This window comes from Neoarius graeffei, chromosome 13 (genome assembly GCF_027579695.1).
Source record: "Neoarius graeffei isolate fNeoGra1 chromosome 13, fNeoGra1.pri, whole genome shotgun sequence".
NCBI classification, from domain to species: Eukaryota; Metazoa; Chordata; class Actinopteri; order Siluriformes; family Ariidae; genus Neoarius; species Neoarius graeffei.
Window position 1 is genome coordinate 59,320,216 of NC_083581.1, and position 23,203 is coordinate 59,343,418.

Sequence of the window (23,203 nt, forward strand, 5' to 3'; positions counted from 1 at the left end):
CAAAAGCATGTGAACACAACACACTGGTAAATACCACTTCCCAACTGAAAAATATCTTCTCATGCAGCATTGGTCACTTCATTCACAAGCAAAAACCCCTCTGAAGTGTTCTTGTACTGCGTTTCCCGCCATGCACAGCGGATAAAAACTATGGACGAGTTCATTTTGAGATTGGCCGGGGGTGCTTCCTGGGAATACAGGATAATGGACAATGTTTAAAGAGAGTGTAATACGACAAGGCAAAAAATAAATAAATATTTTTCTCGATGTAGGACTATTGCATCAGTATGAGCGATTTTGGCTTCCAGTGTCAGCGAAATTTCAATTTATATTTCACACATCCATCCCATCCTTGAGCGGTGGAACATTCTTGACTCAAACTCTGCACATGTTGCTGCTCCGCTGCTGAACAACTGGTGAACACATACAGTGCTCGCGCTGCGAGAGAGAGAGAGAGAGCAGTAACGGTACAGTCGGGAGTCTGGCAGGCGGCGGTTCGTTTTCTGCACAGATTTAATATCAAGGAGCTTTCGCCACTTAAAAAAATAGTCACTTACATAAACCGTTTGATTAGTTGGTTTGGTTTGTTCCTCCTGATAAATATCCGTGTATTCAGTACCGTGGAAAGGCCTGGGTAATATCGGATGTGGTGAGTTCTGCATACTTATGTGCCTAGCTAATGCTAGCTACCTAGCGCGCTAACGCTTCTTTAAGAATAGATGGTTGCAGCTCGCTAGCTAGCCACATTCAGCCGCTTGAGCGTCAGTGCACTGTGCTAACCAGCTAGTTGGCTCTTTTGAACGCCAGCCGCTTGTTGTTGAAAGGCAGTACGTTTTATGTGAATTGAGAACTTTGCATGCTCGCATTTCAAAACTGACAGACGTAATAACATATATATATCGCTCGTTGAGTAATAATTTTTAACGTAAGAATATTCCACAAGTTGGAAAGGCATGTTGGCTAAACCTGCTAACAAGCTGCTTTTTCGGCTTTATGTGGAGCCAGTTGTACCAAAGCACAGCTCGTTAGCTAACAAGCTAATGCATGCTTTGCTTTGCTTTTCTTGTTCTGTCGTTTAGCTGGTTAGCCTTCTTGATTATTTAACCAAATGACAGTTATTCCTCAGCTAAACACCGGTTAATTTAATATCACATAATATGGAAATGTAGTTAGAAATAACTCTGAGAGGAAATAATCACTGAAATGAGAGAAAACCCCCGAATAAGAGAGTTTGAGCTTGCTCTTAGTTTGACTACTGTCTCAGATAACTGAGCTGCTGGTGAGAGCATTAACGCTTTTATTAAACTGTATGGATTCAAAGCTAACGGTCTCGCAGATGCTGGAGGCTAGCGGTTTGCTCTTCATCGTCAGCTCAACCTCAACCCTATAACCGATTCAGGTTGCAGATCACGTCCAGTAATGCCAGTGGAGTGAGTGCAGGTGTCCGGGAAAAGCTGTGCAGAGCAGTGATGCTCACCTCTGTCTAGGCTAGGTTTATTTTCCCGAGGAAACAGACAAGACAAAATGGTCCACCTGGGCCTTTGTCTGTCAGAAAACATCGCCCCTCCCCCAACCAGCATTATTTAACATTTTTATTACCCCCCAAAAAAAAAAAAGCTCATCCTGGATAGTGGCCAGATCTTTCTCTGTGCTCTTCTCTTGTCGTTCTGAGAGTCAGAACACACCTGATAGCAGGCTTTATGTAACTGGCTACTATAAGCTGATAAAATAGTTTTGCATGCAAATAAAGAAGTTCTCCCAACATTAGGTAACTTGCTGTAGAGGTTAGTTGACGGTTATACTCTCAACTAAAGTAAAATAAGTGGACATGCCTTGGGGGTATTGTAAGCAGACTGCTGATAGATTACAGCATTACTGATTTATTGATCAGTAATGCTGTCACTACATTGTTCCATCTGTTTAATGCTGTAGCGTTCAATTTCTTTATTTCAACTAACAATCCAGTTGTTTCATTCATTTACCTTCAGTAAGATCATTCTGTCAGGGATCAATGGGTGTGAGCCAGGAATACACCCTGGATAGGATGGTCCATGTTTTTATTCTAGTAAGGGGGTTCTCAGGGGTGTCCTCCTGGGGTCTCAGCATCCTTGAATATGTACTTGACTTGACGTGATCCTGCACATCTGACTCAATTTAGGGCTTGATCACTTGGATCAGGAATATAAAAGCTCGAACGCTTTCTGGGTAGTAGGTCTTTATGTTCCACTGGAGTAGAGAACTGGTGATCTAGAGCACAGTTAATGTGTGTTCAATGGTCACTGATTTATACGTGTTAAAATGGAATGCAACAAAAACTGTGACCGGTCTGCTGGTCTCTGAGGACTGAGTTGGCAGGCTCAGATTTAAACCTTACAGTAGTGTGTGTTGGTGTCTTAGATTTCAGTGTATTTAATGAAATTGTACAGTTCTAAGAATTAAACAGGGTTTAGGTAAGTTTAAAAAACAACAACGACTAAAATAACTATTATAAAGCATAGTTGAGGGACAAAGAGGGGTTGGGATCTTCAGATCACTTTACTCTGAGACCTAGGCCAGACCTAAAAGACTGCAGTATTTGGAGATCGGTTTACCGGTACATTTGCCACTTTATCATGATTATTGTTCCTGCATCAGCACTTGGCTGGTTTTTATGTTGCGCGTTTTGCACACGCGCTACCTGTACTCTATTATTGTACAGCAGTATGTTTGTTATTTCTGTCTGTGTGTTTGAGTTATGGACTCGGTGTGAGTGTAGTCCGTTGTTACATGTGGTATGTATTCGCGGTAGCACGCGCTGACGGAGTTATTTCCGCAAGTTGAAGTGCGGCTGGCCAATGAGCGGCTCGCATCTTCCCAAGAGCCCGCCTCTTCCTTTTGAATGAGTAGCTCCGCCCCTGCGCTGAAGCTGCCATTTTGGTTTTGTTCCGTGTGCTGAAGTGAAAGCAGAAACACGAAGAGTTAGACGGCGCAGGGAGAAACGAGCACGGTGACTCGGCAGGATAGCGACGGCGGGACTTTCTCGCACTATCTCGGCGAAGAGAGAGCGAGAGAGAAACGGCGACATTGTGGTATTGCTGTTCGTTTTTTTTTTTTTAATTTATTTTTCTCTTTTTTTTTTTTTAAACACAAGCAGCTCGCATCGTCGACGTTTCACGCGCGGATCGGTTTTGCCGACACTGAGAGTGGACAGAGAGAAGGGTTATTGGTAAGAGAGAGAACCATTAACACTGCAACTTGGTGCTGTTCATTTATTTCTCTCCCTCGCTGCTCACTTTCTGTGCTGTGGGTGTTTAGAGATGCACAGTGCTCACATACAGGCTTTGCTTTTTAGCCCACCTGGATCGACGCTTCCTTTTAAAAACCGGAAAGTTTCGTTTTTCGTTACCGTGACTAGCAAGCAGCCAGTCGGTGCTTGGCCAACTTCGCTACTGTAAGTGCGCTAGCTAGGCCTCAAACCTGAGTCAGAAAACTGCATCTGTCTCTGTATGGAGCTAGCCTGTTAGCGGAACCGAATCTCATCTTTTTTTTTTTTTTTTTAATTTGGCCAAATCAAACCGGCTAACCTTGATTGATCAACACCGCCACACCTAGCTAACAAGAATTTGCGTTGTCGGATTTATCAGATTCTGACTAGCTCCCGGATAACCGATCATCGGTTATCGACAAGGAAGTGCTCGGAAGAAATCGCTGAAACGTGGAGAAAAGCTTGTTGGCAGAATTACATACCGAGCAGGTGTACGGTTGCTGCGATCAAATTCTGTGCTCTCCATTGCTAGTTGAATGTCGACAGCTCATTCAACTTGGCCATGTTGTGATCCCGTCGAGCATAATCAGCTTTTCTCTAAATGTCGATGCTGAATTTAAAGGCAGGCAGCTCGTTTTGTCGTGCTGTACTGCGGATTTCCCTCTGGAATAAGAACCATGGCACGTATTTGGTAGACTGTTTGTTTTTCATGTACCTATTCAGGCGAAAGCGGCTGTTTGTTTGTTTTTTTTTTTTCCTCCAAATCTGCACTATAATAATCAGGATGCTGAATTTAAAGGCAGGTAGCATCATACGTTGATCGATCTAAAGAGGTTATTAAACACGAGCGATTTTGATGAATCAGGGATTTTTTTTTTTTTTTTTGTGCAGGCATAATAGGCGAGCTTTACTCCATGAACAAAAGCGTTTCTGTCCACAGGCTATTTATAGCAGGCTGGTTACCTACAGTCTGCAGCACAGTGCAGCCTCTGCCCTGGCTTCATCACTCAAGGACTTGGCACTCAGTGTGCACTTAGATGATGCAAAAGGCCATGAAACACAATTCTTTGCATTGTTCTCTGTAATCATTAAAGTCCAGAAAACGCACTTAAGTTTGATTCACTTTTGTTGATGTACAAAAAATATATACATTTTAAATAAAATATTTTTTTTAAAAATCCTGATAGCCAGTTGTTGTATGATTTGGTTTGTGCGGTTGGAACAAGCGCGACAGTCCCCTAGGCCACATTTTAACCAGCATTGTAAATTGGACTTTTTCATCCCACAGTTTGTTGGCTATTCATTACAGGAACTGTCCAGTGCTGAACCCAAACACCTCAGATCATTCTGATTTCTATAAAGACCACAGTTAATACCAGGTCGAAAGGCCACTGACCTACTTGGAGAAGTTTGCAAACTGCTGACCCATTGGTGAAATTAATTTCATGCTTCATGGGGGAGTGGAAGGGAAAGAATGATGTACGAAGATGCAGTTCATTCCTGTAGGCCTTCACACAGATGGTCCAAAAAGATAGAAATGTAGTTGGGTTGTGTATGCTTTCATTTCCAGTGCTGCAGGAACAGAAAGTTAACCCTTCGCCTTGTAGTTGCAACCGCAGAAACTGAAAGTGTGAAAGATGTGCGAATGATTAAGGGTCAGTCAGTTTGAATCAAAAGTCAAAGTTCCTCCCACGCCATGTGGCGTATAGGGTGGCGCCAGTCTCCGTTTCCGTAGCCCTTGGCCTCTCGCCTGCTACATAGCTAGGGTTACAGTGGAGGGGCTAGTCCTCTGGTAACCATGAGAGTTTGACTCCCCACTCGCATCTGTATTGCAGCGTGCCTTGCCAGATGGTCTTTGGTTGTCCCGACTGTGAGTAGAACTCGCGATCTCCCGATTGAGAGGCGGACACGCTAACTACTAGGTCAACTCGCGGTAGTCAGTTTGAATGGCGTATTCCAAATTGTATCCAGAAATTTGGTCACATTTGACCTTTTGCAGTCAACTTGTTTACATAAATAAATAATGCCCTCTGGTGATGGGCATCTTAAGTTACATACATTCCGAAGCAGTCAAGAGTCATCTGATTAACTTGCCATGCACCACCAGTGTGCACATGATTGTGCAGTAACTCGGCAGTTTATTCCTTGCATTGCTTATTAGTTGGACCATTATCCAGTTTGTTTAATTTAACATAGCTGTATTTAGTCTCATGCCTGTATGTTTTCTTCTAATGATGAGCAAAATTCAAGTATTCACATGATTTAAGCTTTTTTTATTTGGTTTGGATACACCGCGGGTCAGTGTAAATGCATAATGTTTGTTTGCATTTTTTTTTTTCTTGCTCCATTGTTCTAAATTTGCGCGATTTGTTCTGTAGATGTCCAGCTCGCCGCTGTCCAAGAAGCGTCGCGTGTCAGGATCAGAGACGAAGACGGGATCCCACTGCTCCTCCTCAAACTCTGTCAGAACCGAACTATCCCACATACCAGCTAACGTAAGTCCCCTTCTCCTTATTACCATGTAGTGCTGCATTGTACCCTGTAATTTGTTCCTAAAATATTCCCAAATTTGCAGTTTGTTCCCAAAGTAATCTGTTTTTGCCAGAGATGTTAAATATACCCGAGTGAGGGTCAGTGGATGAGAGGCTGGGGGTATAGATGGCTGGGTTTTGATCTGACTTGTATATTGTGACATCTTTTAAGATGTCACAATATACAATTGCGGCATCTAAGGCTAAGATGGATATGACACCTCACAGGCAGTTTTATATCCAGGCATATTGTCTCATCACCTGAATCAGTTCAACGCTAATGGGGTCTGGCCACCTCTGTCTACACACACCTTTTTCTAACTCGCCTGTCAGTTGGACTTGTAAAAGTCATATATGACTGATGTATAATACATTTCCAATCCTTTGCACTAGAATTTAAGGTTGATCTGGCACACATGGATGCAAACTGAAATCCTAGAGGTTAAGGCAAAATCATCGTTCTCTTTTGCTCTCTGACCCATGTTTGTCACAGCCTGATTGGAAACAGCTTGTGGGATTCCCCCCCAAGTGTAATTGTATGGCATCGAAGAACAGAATGTAGAGATGCATTAATCATACTAACTTGTAACACACACACACGGACGATATAACAGTAACACGTAATATAAATCTCAATAGAAAAATTTAAATATTGCTAGCCCTTTAGTTACTTTAGATGATTGTGTGTTTTTTACATGTGATCATTTAAATGTTGTACACACATGATTTGTATAAAGTGGGATGCTTTTAAAATTTTCCAGTTCTGTTGGGAGTTGAAACTCATTCTATGAAGTGCAGCCACTTCCACTATGGTGTCTTGTTCATCTGTTCAGTGTATATGTTGTAAATGGTACGCTAATGATGGTGTTGCATTCTCCAGGGCATGGCTAAGAATGGAAATGATGCTGAGATTGATGAAGGCCTGTACTCCAGGCAGCTGTAAGTTCTTGCTTCCTTTACATTTTGTTACCCATAGCACATTCTTGTTTCTTGGCATACGGTTCTCTATAGGGATATCTGTAGTCTGTCTGTGACAGTGGCTGATGTTTGTCAGGTATGTGTTGGGTCATGATGCGATGAAGCGCATGCAGAGCTCCAATGTGCTGATCTCAGGACTGCGCGGACTAGGTGTGGAGATTGCCAAGAATGTCATTCTGGGCGGAGTCAAGAGCGTCACTCTGCATGATGAGGGAGTGGCTGAGTGGCGAGACCTCTCCTCACAGGTTCGTGTTTCACTTTGCCCAAGAGGAACACGCACAGACACTATTATTAGTTAGCATGTACTGCTGTATAGTATGCCAATGACCTAAATCGATAAGCTGTTGTTTTAGCCAAGATATGTTAAGGGGTCGTTCCCCCCCCCCCAGTGACTGAAAAGTGCTTGTCTTTGAGTTTCACTGCATTAAGCTTGGCTGTAAAGAGCAGTGTATGAAACTTGAACCTTGATTGTTGTGTTCTAGTTTTACCTGCGTGAGGAAGACCTGGGGAAGAACCGTGCTGAGGTCAGTCAGGGGAGGCTCGCAGAACTCAACAGCTATGTTCCTGTGACATCTTACACTGGAGCTCTCACCAATGACTACCTGATGCAGTTTCAGGTACTGCACACGCAGTCTTAAAGGGGATCATGTGTAATGATGTAACTTGCTTCATGCTAGGTCCTGTGCTGTGTATATTGCGTAAGGATGTTTATCTCATCTAAGTGAACAACTTTTTGTTGGAGGTGTAATCGGTTAGTTTGTTTCTTGTGTTCATTTAAAAAAAGAAAAAGGAAAATGTTTTAACACTCTTCTCTCCCCCCCCCCCCCCCCCCCCCCCCCATGATAATTGGACCAAATGAAAAGTGGCACACTATGATGAAAAGCCGAAACGGTGCTGCCACATTTCCCAGAGGCTTTGGTAGCAGGAGAACCTCAGTGGGGTTATTTTTATATACGTTAATGATGACTAATAATTTGTTACTTGACTGCTTGGTTGTGTCTGTGCACATAATAATAATAAGTTCAATTTATATAGCGCCTTTCACAAACAGGAATTACCAAAAAAGAGCCACACCAAGAAGAGTAGTGTGAGGTAAAGAGAAGTTTTCAAGTTAGCTTTGAAGGAAGAGTGGAGCAGTCACGAAGCGATTGTGGTAACGAGTTCCAAAGTTTAGGAGCAGCAACACTGAATGATCTGCCACCCATAGATGCCAGTTTAAAACGTGGAGCAGTCAGAAGTCCACAGACAGAAGATCTGAGGGAGCGGGAGGGACGGTACAAATGAATTAGCTCACAGATAGGAAGTGCAAAAGCATGTGCAATATCTCATCCAATAAAGTTATAAAATGCATTTGCACAGAGATCAAACATCCTCCTTTCTCTTCTCGCCTTGTACACTTGTATGTTATACAGAGTTGTTTCCTTATATAGTCACATGTCTGCTACAGGTTGTGGTGCTGACCAACTCTACACTTGATGAACAAACACGTATTGGTGACTTCTGTCACAGCAAAGGCATCAAACTGATCATTGCTGACACACGTGGACTATTTGGGTAAGCAAATGTTATGGTGGATGAAAACTAACACATTTTGTCTGATACCGTGGATGAAAAAGATCAGTCATTGTGGGTTTGTTGTATTAGCCGTTCATGTTTGAGCTCAACACACATTTGTAAAAAGAGTTCTAGGAGCGTCCAACTTGTGATCATGAAAGCCAGATCAGTGAGCATACACATTCTTCAGTTTTTCTGTATTTTCTGCATTGCAGAACAACACTTAAGACATCAAAACTATGAAATAACATAGATGGAACATGTATGGAATTATGTGTTCAACAAGTGTTTTAAAATTTTTTTTCATATTTTAGATTCTTTAAAGTAGCCAACCATTTACCTTGACACTTTGCACACTATTGGCATTATCTTAACCAGCTTCATGAGGTAGTCACCTGGAATGCTTTTCAATTAACAGGTCTGTCTTGTCAAAAGTTTGTGTAATTTCTTGCCTTATTAATGCGTTTGAGATCAAATGGTAAATAATACACAGTAAATAGCCCTATTCCACTACTATAGTAATCCATATTATGTCAAGAACCGCTCAACTAAGTAAAGAGAAATGACAGCCATCATTACTTTAAAACATGAAGTAACTCTCTTTAATTAATAAAAATAAATAAATCATTGAATTAGGTGTGTCCAAATGTCCAAACTTTTGATTGGTACTGTGTGTCACTGGCCCAAATTTTTTTTTTTTTTAAATCTCTCTTTTCTACAGGTGTAGGCTGACCTCTGCAGAGTTTTATTCATGAGAATTTTGTAGTTCTTGTCTTGTATGATAAATTGATATAAATTTGTTTACGGACAGGCAACTTTTCTGTGATTTTGGCGAGGAAATGACTGTATTTGACACTAATGGAGAGCAGCCTCTAAGTGCCATGATCTCTATGATCACAAAGGTAAACACTGTCAGCCTGGTTTGTCTTGCACTACTGTGTGAATATAAAATTGGTTAAATAAAGTTTGATTTATACTTGATCAGCAGCAACCATGACCTGGTGTGATGTTAGCTGTAGTTGAGTTCTTGATGTATTTGTTGATTTACAGTGCCATCTGTGTTAATGTGGAACTGAAAATGAGGTTTGGTTATGTATTAACAGGACAGTGCTGGTGTGGTAACTTGTTTGGATGAAGTAAGACACGGTTTTGAGAGTGGCGATTACGTCACCTTCACAGAGGTGCAGGGTATGACTGAGCTTAACGGTTGCCAGCCAGTTGAAATTAAAGCCCTTGGTATGTATGTATTTACTGCAGGCAAATCTAATTTTTAAATTATTCTTAGAAATTGAGCATTTTTAATGTGGTCTGACTTCAATTCACTGCATGTAAAAAAGCAATGTCTCTCCACAGGCCCCTACACTTTCAGTATTTGTGACACCTCATCTTTCTCTGACTATGTGAGAGGTGGTATTGTGACACAGGTCAAGATGCCCAAGAAAGTGGTTTTCGTAAGTTTGTTTTCAGTCAACTAAAACACGCTATAGACGTTAATGAAGTATCGCGAGTCACGTTTCTCATGTTACATGTCTATCTTCAGAAAACATTTTCATCATCGATATCGGAGCCTGAGCTTCTGCTGACTGACTTTGCCAAGTTCAGTCATCCCAGCCATCTGCATCTGGGGTTCCAGGCTCTGCATGCTTTTGAGAAGAAACACAGTCGTTCTCCCAAACCTTGGAGTCAGGTCTGTCTGTTGTCCTCCTTTAACCAGGGATGAGAATTTTCTGCCAATCGGTGGATTTCCGACTTTTTCAGACCAAAATGATCGTTCTTGAGATCAATGTAAATCCATTGAGAGATTTTCGGAGGGGGGTGTATGGTTAACGATCTGTGGTCACCTTATAACATCTTGATTCTTGGTGGGCTCCGGGTTAACACACTCGAGTATTTCGACATGTCGTAATTAACATTCACTTTTGCGACAATGTTCGGCTTATTTGCGGTAGAATTTTCGGGAAATCCCATCACGTGCAGTGTATAAACACAAGCACGCATGCTCTCCACACGCGGCTTGCAATCGCCGTTCACCGACCGTACACGCCGTTTGACGATACGCATTGGTAACATCGGAAAGACACGTATTCAGGCGGGATATTTTAGCATATCGACAATGGCAAAAGTCCTATATAAGAAAGAAGAGGATCGAGCGAGGGAGATTGATAAAGGTGCAGGAATAAAGAACTGTTTTCGATGGGCTTGGTTAGAAAGAACACTGAATGTCGATCACAACGAAGCTCGGTGATCACAAACGGAAAATAGACGTCCCAGGAAAAGTACTTTGCTCATTGTGTTCTGACATGATAAACTACGCTATTAGAGGGGCAAGGACTATCGAACTTCACATATACACCAAAAAACACAAAGGTAGGGCGAAAATTAAATTATTTTGCCTGTTCAATGATTCATTATATTTATAATGTATATCGCACGAATCATAAGTGTGTATCTTTTTATAAATGGGGTTAGCTTATGTAATGTAGCATGTTGGGGAGAATCATAGTATCATATCTATATTTCTGATAAAATTTTAGGTATGATAACATGTATAACTCTCCTACTTATTGCTCATTTCATTGGGGGGGGGGATTGCTGGCATGTGCCGCGCGGGAGCATCTGCCCAAATATTTTAGGCCGAGATGAACTTAGTTTTTGATTTAAAAAAAAAAAATTCCAATATGTAATGCCCATTGTACATGCCGGTTCTTTAATTCAAAATCACCATCTTGATCTTCAAATTGACCATATGGTACATTACACAACATCCTGTCCAGATAAAACCTAGTTAGTACACACAACAGTTGAAAGGGAAGTGATGTGATGTTTAATGTTGCCTGCTTAATATGCAAGACCTCCTGCTACCATGATAACATCAGAAGAAAGCTTAAGAGAATTATATGATAGAACTTTTTTCTGGTTTGCACTTCATTTTAAAGGATTAGATTATTCAAAGACATGAATAGCTAAAATGCAGAAATATAATACTGTAGAGCTCGTTTATATTAAAAGGTGCATTGATTATTTTTTTTTTGAAATCATCAAATGTGAATTGATTAAAAACAAGTCTCTTGTACCATATTAATCATTTTCACCTGGTAGTCCACCAAGAAGGGGAATTTATTTCCAAATAAATTACAACTTTTTGCTGATAAAATTAATGGTTTTGGGGTAAAAAAAAAAAGCCAAAAATCATTAGCTCCCGCCCCCTGGGCCCCCACCGGGGCTCTGCCCCTGGGCCCCTCTGGGTGCGTGCGGCCCCCAAACCCCTGGCGTTTTTCAGACTTTTTAAATGTTTTTCATTCTCATCCCTGTTTAACAACCCCTTGGTGTTGCACATTGAGGGAAGCAGCGGTAGTTTTAAAGACCCATCCAATTTTATTACCAGCTTAAGAACCAAATGATTTGCATAATCACATGTCAGATTTATCATGCATCACACAAAAATAATACATTTGAAGGGTTTTCTAAGAGTCTTTTGCAATCCAAAGTCAGATCCATCATTTATGCACAGAACAGAGATGCTCAGACTGTAAATGCATTTTTTTCTTTCTTTAGCAGTGCAGCTTCTATTTAAGTCCTTTTAATTGTTAAACAAAAACAATATGGCTGTATCCCTACGAAAACACTTTGGTATGGTTATTGCATTTTTTTTTTTTTTTCCCCTCTGCTGGAACGAATAGACACATGAGCTTGGTTCACATTCATCATCATTTAAATTGTGCGTTTTGCTTCATTTGTAATGGAAACTAAATGTTACCTAAACTCTGACTTCACAAAGTCCTTATGTTATACCAGCAGCATTTTGGTGCTGGAAACGAACAGATTTTTACTGAGAACCTTGTGAAACTGTTGTGTACTGGCAATGTTTGTCTATTTAAAACTCCGTTGCAAATGGCTATTCTTGCAACTTGCTGGGTGTTTTTTGTAACTTCTACATCTTCTGTTACAATGATCTGGATATACTGGTATGATTCCTGCTGATTCCTGTTTGAGGTGCAGCTGACTCAGCAGATGTGTTTTCTGTCCTCTGCAGTCAGATGCAGATGAGCTGGTTGCACTGGCAGAGGAGGTGAATGCAGCGCAGTCTGGCTCTGCCAAGCAGGAGGAGCTGGACCAGGCACTGCTGAAAAAGCTCTCCTATGTTGCAGCTGGAGACCTGGCTCCAGTCAATGCCTTTATTGGTGGGCTTGCTGCCCAGGAGGTTATGAAGGTAATAAAGCCTCCTGTTATCCTCTTCATCCCCTTCTGTGCCGCTGCAGATCTGACAGTGCTGCCCAGGGTTTTCTTATTATTAATGATGTAAAGCGTTACATATGACCTTAACTGTGTGATCTTGAATTCAGATTTTGCCTGTGTGAGTTCTTTGGGAAATTATAGAGAATGAAACTGTTGTGTTTCAGGCTTGCACAGGCAAATTTATGCCCATCATGCAGTGGCTGTATTTTGATGCACTGGAATGTTTACCTGAAGCTGAGGACGTACTTCTTACAGAGGAGGAATGCGCACCTGTAAGTTTGAGAGATAACTTGTGTTGTACTTGGGATTTGTCTCACACACACTCCATAATGTGTATTACATTTACATATACATAATAGGGATATTACATGGTGTGCTATAAAATTTCTACCTGCTTGTCATTTTCCTCAGAGAGGCTGCCGATATGATGGACAAATTGCTGTTTTTGGGTCCAAGCTACAAGATCTGTTAGCCAAACAGCGCTACTTTCTGGTGAGTTCTATTTTTAGCGCACTCGTCAATTTTTTCCCCTATTGCTGTTTTAAAAACCATTGTGCCTACTTGGAATGTAATAAAAGCAGCCTGTTCTGTCTTCTGATGGTACTAATAGCTTCATTTTGCTTTATTTCAGGTGGGGGCAGGAGCAATTGGCTGTGAACTACTGAAGAACTTTGCTATGATGGGTCTGGCCAGTGGGGAGGGTGAAGTCATCGTTACTGACATGGACACGATTGAAAAATCAAACCTCAATCGTCAGTTCTTGTTCAGGCCATGGGATGTCACGGTGAGAGCAAATTTAAGCACGCAGTAATTTTGTATATCTGTTATGGCATTTCATGCACTGCTCCCTTCTGTAACCCTGATTTCCCAAAAAGCTGGGGCATTGTAAAACAAATAAAAAATAGAATGCAATGATTTTCAAATCCTTTTTGACCTATATTCAACTGAATACAATACAAGGACAAGATATTTTATGTTTTTAATAGCTAAAAAAACACCCCTCATTCTGAATTTGATGACTAACGTTCCAAAAACATTAGGACAAGGGCAACAAAAGACAGGGAAAGTTGTGGAATACTCAAACACCTGTTTGGAGCATTCTACAGGTAAACAGGTTAATTGGTATTCAGAAATGCTTGGTCATTTATGAGCAAGGTTGCGGTGAGATTCACTACTTTGAGTGTGTGTGTGGGCAAATAGTCCAATAGTTTAAGAACAACATTCCTCAATGTACAGTTGCAAGGAATTTGGGGCTTTCATCATTTGACAATCCAGATCATCAAAAGGTTTGGAGAATTCAGAAATGGCTGCATGTAAGAGGCTATAAGGCCAAAACCCAACAATGAACATCGGTGACCTTCCACCCCTCAGGTGGCACTGCATTGAAAACCTCCATGAATGAAATGTCCTTTATTGAAAATATAAAGGACATGTGCTTTGGACCAGTTCGGAAAAGCGTCCTCGGTAAACAGTTCCTCGCTGCATCCACGAGTGCAAAAAGAGAGCCATACGTCAACAACCAGAAATGCTGGCTGATTTTGGCTGACCTTGTGCTCTGACTCCTCCAGCTTTCTGACAAGCTGGAATGTGCAAAGAAAATTTCACTGTGCTGTAATGTATGTGTGACAAAGATGACTTTGTCCTTTGGGCAAAAAGGACCATCCAGGTTGTTAACAGCATAATGTTCAAAAGCTAGTATCTGTGATCTTGTGGGGTGTGTTAGTGCCCATAGCATGGGTAACTTGCACATCTGTGAAGTCACCATTAATGCTGAAAGGTATGTACAGCAACATATCCTGCCATTCAGATGTCTTTTTCAGGGACATCCTTGCTTTTTCCAGCAAGACTATGCCAAGCTACATTCTACACATGTTACAACAGCGTGGCTTTATAGTAAGAGTGCAGGTGCTAAACTGGCCGGCCTGCCTACCTCCTATTGAAAATGTATGGCACATCATGTAGTGCAAAATGCCCCAATGGAAACCACGGACTATTGAGCAACTGAAATTGTATATCAAGCAAGAATGGGAAAGAATTTCATGTTCAGAATTCAGTGAGTGGCCTCTTAACACTTACTGAGTGTTGTTAAAAGGTGATGTAACACACTGGTAAACACATCCCTGTCCCACTTCTATTTTTTTGGGGGGGGGGGGAATGTGTTGCAGGTATCATTCAGAATGGGTGTATATTTATCGAAAAAAAAAGTTTCCGTTTGAACATTAAATATCTTTGTATTCAGTTGAATATAGGTTAAAAAGGATTTGCAAACTGGTGCATTCTGTTTTTTGTTTTACCCTGTCTCCTAACTTTTTTTTTTTTTTTTTTAAATTGGGTTTGTATTCTCAATTTATTGTAAAATTACAATTCATTGTAACAAGTAATGCTTAATTCAGTTTTGTTTGGTCACCTTAAAAAGGGCACATTTTGTCAATCACAAAATAAAATACTTCAGATTTATGGTTTTAAAACCCTTTGCTCTGTGCCCTGAAGCCATTGCCCGGCTGAGTATATTCCCTGTGATTGACAGTCTAATTGGTGCTGAACAGAGAATGAGGTGGCCAGTTGTTTCCATTCCAGTCTCTCTGGGAAATATCTGATTGACTCGAGGATAGTTTGAGGACTTGGAACATTTTGCAGTGTTTCATTAACTTGAAGTGGTGATGATGACAGGAGGTGATAATTGGCTGTTATGTGTCATTCTTCTGACGAGCAGAAGATGAAGAGTGAGACTGCTGCTGCTGCCGTGAAGCAGATGAATCCGTTTATCCGTATCACAGGCCATCAGAACCGTGTTGGGCCCGACACAGAAAAAATCTATGATGATGATTTCTTTGAGAGCCTGAATGGAGTGGCCAATGCCTTGGACAACGTGGACGCGCGTGAGTACAAGTCCTAAGGCCTTTCTGATATGGAATAAATTAAGCAAAGATAATACTCCTGGTGTGATGGAATTGATCAGATTGATTGGCTGATATTCAGTCCTGAATGTATGAAGTAGGAGACTAGCGCCACTCGTTGATTTTAGTTAGTGAACCTCTTTTTGTGCATCTTCTCCAGGTATGTATATGGACCGCAGGTGTGTGTACTACCGTAAACCTTTGCTAGAGTCTGGTACTTTGGGCACTAAAGGGAACGTACAGGTAGTGATCCCCTTCCTCACGGAGTCTTACAGCTCTAGTCAGGATCCCCCAGAGAAGTCCATCCCCATCTGTACGCTGAAGAACTTCCCCAATGCTATTGAACACACTCTTCAGGTGAGACAGTTGTGCTAGAAGCACTTTTCCGACTGGAAGGCTGTGCGTGTTGGCATTCAGTTTGTATGATCACTGTGGTCGATCTATTTTAATGCTTCCTCTGTTGTCCTTTCACAGTGGGCACGTGATGAGTTCGAGGGACTTTTCAAACAGCCTTCTGAGAATGCCATGCAGTATTTAACGTAAGTCATTAATGATGGTCTTTTGGTAATCTTGAATTATTTGTTATTGCTGTAGTTTCAGTTGACCCCCTGTGCTGAAGTTTTAGAATCAGTTCTCCAAATCTTATAAGGATGACTTCGTTTTATTAACTGACCCACCCACAGAGACCCAAAGTTTATGGAGCGCACGTTGAAGCTGCCTGGCGCCCAGCCTGCAGAAGTCCTGGAGGCTGTGTATAAGAGTCTGGTGACGGATTGTCCCCGGAGCTGGGAGGACTGTGTAGCTTGGGCACGCAACCACTGGCAGTGCCAATACAGTAACAACATTCGCCAGTTACTGCACAACTTCCCTCCTGACCAGGTGAAAAGTGTTCTCTCATCTCTGGTTCAGTTGCATTCTTTTTATTTTATCTCCTATTTGAAAGTTCAAAATATTGATATCAGATGTTTTAAAATAATAATAAAATCCTACACATTTATCAGCCTTTTTATATTTGTACCACATTTATGTACACCTTTTTTAATATTAATGTGTGTCTTCCTCCCCCCCAAGCTCACAAGCTCTGGAGCGCCTTTCTGGTCAGGACCCAAAAGATGTCCTCATCCTCTAGAATTTAGCACCAGCAATGTGAGTGTTTTCCATGACAGACAATCTTATGAGAATCTGGTCAGTGTTCTGTATAGTATGTTCTCCAAGTGCAACCATGTGAACAAGCAAAGCTAATTGATTTTTCGTTTTGTCTTAGGATCTGCACATGGACTACATCATCGCTGCAGCCAACTTGTTTGCCCAGACGTATGGCCTGCAAGGCTCCACTGACCGCGAAGCTGTGGCCAAGGTGTTGCAGAATGTTAAAGTACCAGAGTTTACCCCTAAATCTGGCGTTAAAATCCATGTATCTGATCAAGAGTTGCAGAACGCCAACGCCTCAGTGGGTAAGGACTTCAAAATGACTTAATCGAATAATTAACAAAGAGGGAATGTGTCCTTTTGCCTAAACCAAGATTTAAAGGTGGAGTACGAGATTTTGGAATAACGGTTCCCGCAAGCCATATTTTGAAAAGAAACATGCCCGCCCTCGCCATGCTCCCCCCACCCCACCCCACCCCACCCCCGCGTCTTCAAAGCATGTTGCCAAAACCATGTTTATGTGAACATAATGGTACTTACAGGTCCGAGCCTGAGAGTGAATCTGAACGAATAGTGGATACGGGAGGAGGAGGTGATTTCAAAAACCCATGCTTCATTGGTGTCGAACTGGCTTGTGCCATGCCTTCATAACTAAGAAAACAATAAATAAGAGTTATCGTTTGTGCCACATACAGCTAAGCTAACAAATCGTTTGTATGCATGAAATAAATACCATGGAAAAACTACCATCAAGGATGTAATACGACTATACGCGTTAGTATAACAATCCGTGTCAGCTAACTTTGCAAATCATGCTAACTTAGCAAAACCTACATTGTGGTCCGTATCATCGGTTATGCTCTCGCTGCCAGGGTGTACACTTGTTAAAACGACAACACTTAGTCTGGCTTAGTCTGGCAAGGCAAGCCATCTCCAGCTCTTCCAAGCTCCCGAAAAATCGGGAGCTAATCAACTTTGAGCATCTCCAACGGCCCTGGCAGGGTCTCCGCGGATCCTTAAAAAGTCTTATTTTTAATATGTGTTTTTTAAGGTCTTAAAAAGCATTATATTTCGCTATTTTTTGAGCTATGGTATTAAATTTCACATGGGAGGTATTAAATTTCATCCGGGTAGCCTACGGTAAATGGAAAAAAAAAAAACCATATGTCTGGATTTTTTTTCCGCGCTAACGTTATTTATTCAACCAGCGTTGTTTGTTATCAAGATGCTGAACAAGTAGCACAAGAGCCGTTGTGTGTCTAGCACTAGTTCTAATAGCGCAGGAACCACGCCACAGGGGGCAGTGTGTTCTTTTATCCATGTAGTAGAACCATTGAGAGTAGAGCAGACGAGGAAGAAGTGGTTGAACTTGAACGGAGATGGGGAAGTGTAAGTTTAGTAAGAAGTGGCTTGAGGAGCCAAAATACAAAAGTTGGCTAACAACAGCAACTTCAGAATATGAAGCGAGATGTAAGGTATGTCGGAAAGACATCAAGTTAACAACAATGGGCTGTAAAGCCCTTGATGCTCACTCGAAAGGGGAAAAGCATATGCGCTATGCTGCTAGTCGGGCAACAACAGTCCCCATGCCAATGTTCGCCTCTACGGTCACAAAAAGTGCAACGCCAGCTTTAGCGTCTCCGGGTCCCAGTACAAGTGCTTTCGCGGCATTCGCCCCAAACGCTACGCTGAAGGCAGAAATACTGTGGGTTCTGCAGACGATTACCCAACACCACTCATACACTTCAAATGAAGGTGTGAGCTTATGTTCTGTTTTGTTAACTGAAGATCAATTTGTTTCCTCACTGTTTATGTTTACAGCAGTACCCTACTATTAAAATATCGAGAAGGCAGCTAATGTTCTGTTTTGTAAACTGAAGATGCACTTATTTATTTAAAAAAATGCTTTGAACTTAACCTAGAGTGTGCTTTTTTTTTCTGTACGTATTTGTTCCGCGGTAGTGGTCTTATTTTTTATACTCAGTGGTCTTAAAATGGTCTTAAAAAGTATTATTTTTGCTGGTCAGAAATGTGCAGAGACCCTGCCTGGGTAGAGGCGTGTTCAAGGCAGTGACGTAGTAGAACTGCGACCGGAAGCCATAGATTGTTTACAGAATCTATGCCGGAAGCGCTTCATTCACTAGAACCATTACGAACATGGAGCAACGGCAAGCCTTTGACACAGCGGTAGATGCTGTATTGAAAGCATTCAACGGGAAGTTCTCATTGAAAACGGAGCAAAGAGCAGCCCTGGAGGTATTTATCTTCTTCCTGTTACTCAAGCAGTTTCCGTCGCGTCACATACGTCAGAGGAAAGAGTGATGTGATTGGTTTAAGCTTCGTCACAGCCTTTTCTGGCTTCGACCAGTAGCAAACTGAGGCATTTCAGGGAGGCGGGTCAACCACGCCTTTGGGAAACGGTTGGGCTTAATATCTTTGCCAGACCAAATGCTCGCAGAGCTTTGAAGTTGCGTTAGCCAGACTAGGGGCGGGCGGGGGGGTTGGGGTTGCGGGCTTCAGTCTGATTGACGTGTCAGTATCCAATCATTTTGAGGTGGTTACCTCGATAGGATTTGATGGTGTTTTTCCTTTATTTTACACTGTAGACTGGATTAAAATATTTCGTTTTTGGGTCAAACCTTCTATTGTACTGCTTGCAACATGGGTGTGAGGAGCTTTTCAAGCAATATAGTAAAAAATACTCCTGAAAAAAAATCTCGTACTCCACCTTTAATTTAACTAAAGTTAGTGTGTCTAAGCTTGGATATAATCCTGTGCTTTTATAGATGACTCAAGGCTTGAGGAGCTGAAAACCCTCCTGCCTTCTTCAGAGGCAGCATCCCAGTTCAAACTCTGTTCCATAGACTTTGAAAAGGTACAGCACTCGGTTCTTGTACACTGAAAGGTTTTTGGGGTATGAGCTTGTTTTTAACTTGGCTGTGTTTTTTATAAATATATTCAGGATGATGATACTAACTTCCACATGGACTTCATAGTAGCAGCGTCCAATCTGAGAGCAGAGAATTATGACATTCCTCCAGCAGACAGACACAAGGTTAGTAGTAGCTGCCCTTACCTTGAAAAGCATTTGGTGACAGCCATATAATATATGATTTTTTTTTTTTTTTTTTTTTCCCTCTCGTTCTCGTACAGAGCAAGCTCATTGCTGGGAAGATCATTCCTGCTATTGCCACAACAACAGCTGCGGTAGTTGGCCTGGTGTGTCTTGAGCTGCTAAAGATCGTTCAGGAACACAAGAAGCTTGAGTCGTATAAGAACGGCTTTATGAACCTTGCCCTGCCTTTCTTTGCCTTCTCGGAACCCATTGCTGCTCCCAAGCACAAGGTATGTTCCTGGAATTACCCTGATGAGAGGGTTAGTGAGCTGCACGTTATCCGAATGCTTATTCACTAGGGCTGTAACAATATGCAAATCGAAATCGCGATACGCAGAGCCACGATCCGTCTCACGATACAAGAAGGCAGAATCGCGGTACACCCTTTCAAACTTCTCCTCAGCCCAAAAACAGAGGCGCTTCCAAACTTCAATTTATGAATACTTTTTATTTAAATTACATTTTAAACTTACTTAAATTACTTTTATTTTTTATATCTATTAGTAAGTCGTTTTTTCGCCGACCTGCGACAATCTTCTGCGAGTCACGCAACGTCCACACTTGCCACTGGCAGCCATATGGCGTCCTTGGCCACCAGAGCATTTGTTTCTTTTAAGCATTCGCCATTCTGGTTGCGACGCGGGGAGCGAATCTGTAAACAAGCAGCTCATTGGCTGGCTAGGTGTGCCACAAGCCAATTGCAATCACTTGACCGGAAAGGCATGCAGTGTTGCCAGATTGGGAGGTTTTAGGTGCTTTTTGGCTGGTTTTGAACATATTTTGGGGTGGAAAACGTTAGCAGTATCTGGCAACACTGAAGGCATGTCTGCTTGGGCGGAAGCCTTCTGCGGCAGTTACATTTTGACACGCGAGCAATGTTTCACTATAAAAATTCCGTAATTTCCATCTGTTTTCCGCGATCACAGAAAATCATTGGCCCTATGAGAGTGAGACAGTGAGAGAGCCACCCCTATATCCCCCCCCCCCCCAAAAAAGAAAAAAATCTTAACGGATTTACACGATTTGGAAAAATGACTTTTTCAGAACCGAAAAAACCAGAGCTTCCGGCTCAACAGTATTATTTTGAGAAATAAAACAATCTTTGGATATACATTTGTTCATTTTTGCATACATATTACTCATTCTCTGCCGTGGTCTGAATTATTTGTTATTAAATAGTTAATGTAAGTAAGTAAATGTTAAGTCAAATTTACTACTTTAAAAAAACATTTAAAAAAAAATCGTGGGTGTATCGAATCGTGGGTCAAAAATCGCGATACGACTCGAATCGTGAGTTGGGTGTATTGTTACAGCCCTATTATTCACATGATCCTTGTGAATCATCTCATTTACAGTACTATGAAATTGACTGGACGCTATGGGACCGCTTCGAAGTGAAAGGCATTCAGCCAAGCGGAGAGGAAATGACACTCAAACAGTTCCTAGACTACTTTAAGGTATTAATTGAACCTTTTAACCTTTTTGTTCTGGTAGTAGTTTCTTAGAACTGTTGAATTCAGAACCTCTCCTCTATTTTTCTGCTCTCCTCAGAATGAACACAAGCTGGAGATCACAATGCTGTCTCAGGGGGTGTCTATGCTCTATTCTTTCTTCATGCCTGCTGCCAAGCTCAAAGAAAGACTGGAGCTGCCGTGAGTATTATTTGCACTCGCATACACAAAACGGACAACTTATCCGGATCAAAATGTTTTTTATTTTTAATTAATTGAACGGTTTGGAATCGAGTGGTAAGAATCTCACTTGTCCTTGTCTTCACTTTTTTAGCATGACCGAGATAGTGACCAAGGTGTCGAAGAAGAAGCTGGGGAAGCATGTTAAAGCACTAGTGTTTGAACTCTGCTGCAATGATATGACTGATGAGGATGTGGAGGTGCCCTACGTCAGATACACCATTCGCTGAGAGGACTTCCAAGATGGAGGGAGGGAGGGGTTCTAGTGGATTCGGAAGGTGTATTTAAATTAAATAAAATTAAAAAAAAAAAATCAGATGGTTCTTGAAATAACAGGGCCCAAAGTTTAAAAAATTAAAACATGATTACAAATATGGGGTAGTTATTGACTTCAGAATTCGGTGTCTTGAAACCCAAGTTTGACCCCAAGCTTGCATTTTTAAAAGTTTCCTCGGCCTGTTGGCATGGACGAGTGGGATTTGGGGGAGTTGCGAATGAGTGCTTTGATGGAAACCGTTTATTTAAAACTGGTTGTAAAGCTTCAGCGTACGAGTAGACAAAAACGATCATAAGCACTCTCCCAGTGTAAAAAGTTGAGTGTTTTAACAGGCGTTTTGTTACTTTCCTCACTCTACTCTTCTCACCCTTTTCCTCCATGATGGGCACCGCCTGGCTTTGTTTTTAAACACTTTCATGCATATGGTATACAATTGAATGATGCCAAAAAGAAAGTGCAGACTGGAAGTGATGACATTTAAATGTAAGTGCTTTAATCCTTTTTTTTTTTTTTCCCCTCTTCCCTCACTTGCTGACATCATTTGATACATCTCATAGCCTTGATGTGGACTATATATAATGGCACCTTAAACACAAGCTAATACGGGATGGTATGGATGGTGTTGCTTGACCAGGTGCTACTTCTGGTTAATGTCTCGAGGCATGTTGGTCCCCTCACTCCTGACCCCTTTCTCCTCCATGGGTCTAGTTGGTGTGTCTTATTTGCTTCTCTGACTTCTCTTTCAGTCAGGGATTATAGAACCTGCACATAACTTGAGGATCTTTTTTTGGGTTGTCATGGCGCACACACCTTGTAGGACAAACTCTATTCTTTCTACTTTGTTAACCTCCAGGAAACATTACAGTAAAAATGTGATTTTATTCTGTAATGGGAGCACTTAGTCTGATTCTGATAGTGAATAAAGTTGTAAAAGATTTTCTGTCTTTGTGTCTTTTATTCTTGCAAAACAGTGGGTGAAAAGAAATGGTCAAAGCAGGTGTATGGTGACCTCTAACGTACCGAAGTTTGCTGAGAAATGTGAAAGTCTGTTTGGTCAATATGCACCAGTGTGTGGGAAAAGAAGGCAATTGACACTTACTTAATGGCTGAATCTCATTATGCTGGCCAAGTGTGTGCAAATTCAACATGCAACAAATGAGCTACACCTCTTCCTGTTTTAGACTCTACTGAAACCCATTTAAAATTTTAAACAGGAAAAATGGCAAAGGTTGGTGGGGGGAAAAATGAACTTTTTTTTAATCAGTGTACCATGAAAGCAGCACAACGCCACCCAAAAAAAAAAGGAAAAAAGTTTACTTAAATATAAACACTTAATTTCATGTAACATTGGCAATTCTGTGACCTCGTTTCTACAAAATGAATCACTATATTTAACTTCCTGATGTGTACTACTCATCATTTGTAAATGTTATAAAGGCAGTTCTTTGGCTAAGGTCTAAATCTGTTGTGTGCGAACAGGAAGCAAGAACTTCTTTATATACAGGATGTGGGTTTCAGACATGTAAGAGGA

At 41.5% G+C, this 23,203-nt stretch overlaps 1 protein-coding gene across 3 annotated transcripts; it reads left to right on the forward strand.

Annotated features, from left to right (window-relative positions):
• Window positions 1-418: 418 nt before the first annotated feature.
• uba1 (ubiquitin-like modifier activating enzyme 1) lies at window positions 419-22,608 on the forward strand. Of its 3 annotated transcripts, none has more exons than XM_060938202.1 (26): window positions 419-649; window positions 5,623-5,739; window positions 6,656-6,714; window positions 6,830-6,998; window positions 7,236-7,370; window positions 8,201-8,307; window positions 9,119-9,209; window positions 9,411-9,543; window positions 9,661-9,758; window positions 9,848-9,994; window positions 12,341-12,517; window positions 12,708-12,815; window positions 12,955-13,035; window positions 13,175-13,327; window positions 15,257-15,422; window positions 15,601-15,797; window positions 15,915-15,979; window positions 16,124-16,319; window positions 16,512-16,586; window positions 16,705-16,894; window positions 19,376-19,464; window positions 19,552-19,644; window positions 19,743-19,934; window positions 21,060-21,161; window positions 21,256-21,356; window positions 21,490-22,608. In XM_060938202.1, exons 2-26 carry the CDS (start codon window positions 5,623-5,625, stop codon window positions 21,623-21,625), a joined length of 3,177 nt encoding a protein of 1,058 aa, XP_060794185.1. In that variant the 5' UTR covers window positions 419-649; the 3' UTR covers window positions 21,626-22,608. The 3 variants fall into 3 exon arrangements, with proteins under 3 accessions (XP_060794185.1, XP_060794184.1, XP_060794186.1); XM_060938201.1 differs by lacking the exon at window positions 419-649 and adding an exon at window positions 2,923-3,205; XM_060938203.1 differs by lacking the exon at window positions 419-649 and adding an exon at window positions 2,923-3,068.
• The last annotated feature ends 595 nt before the right edge of the window (window positions 22,609-23,203 follow it).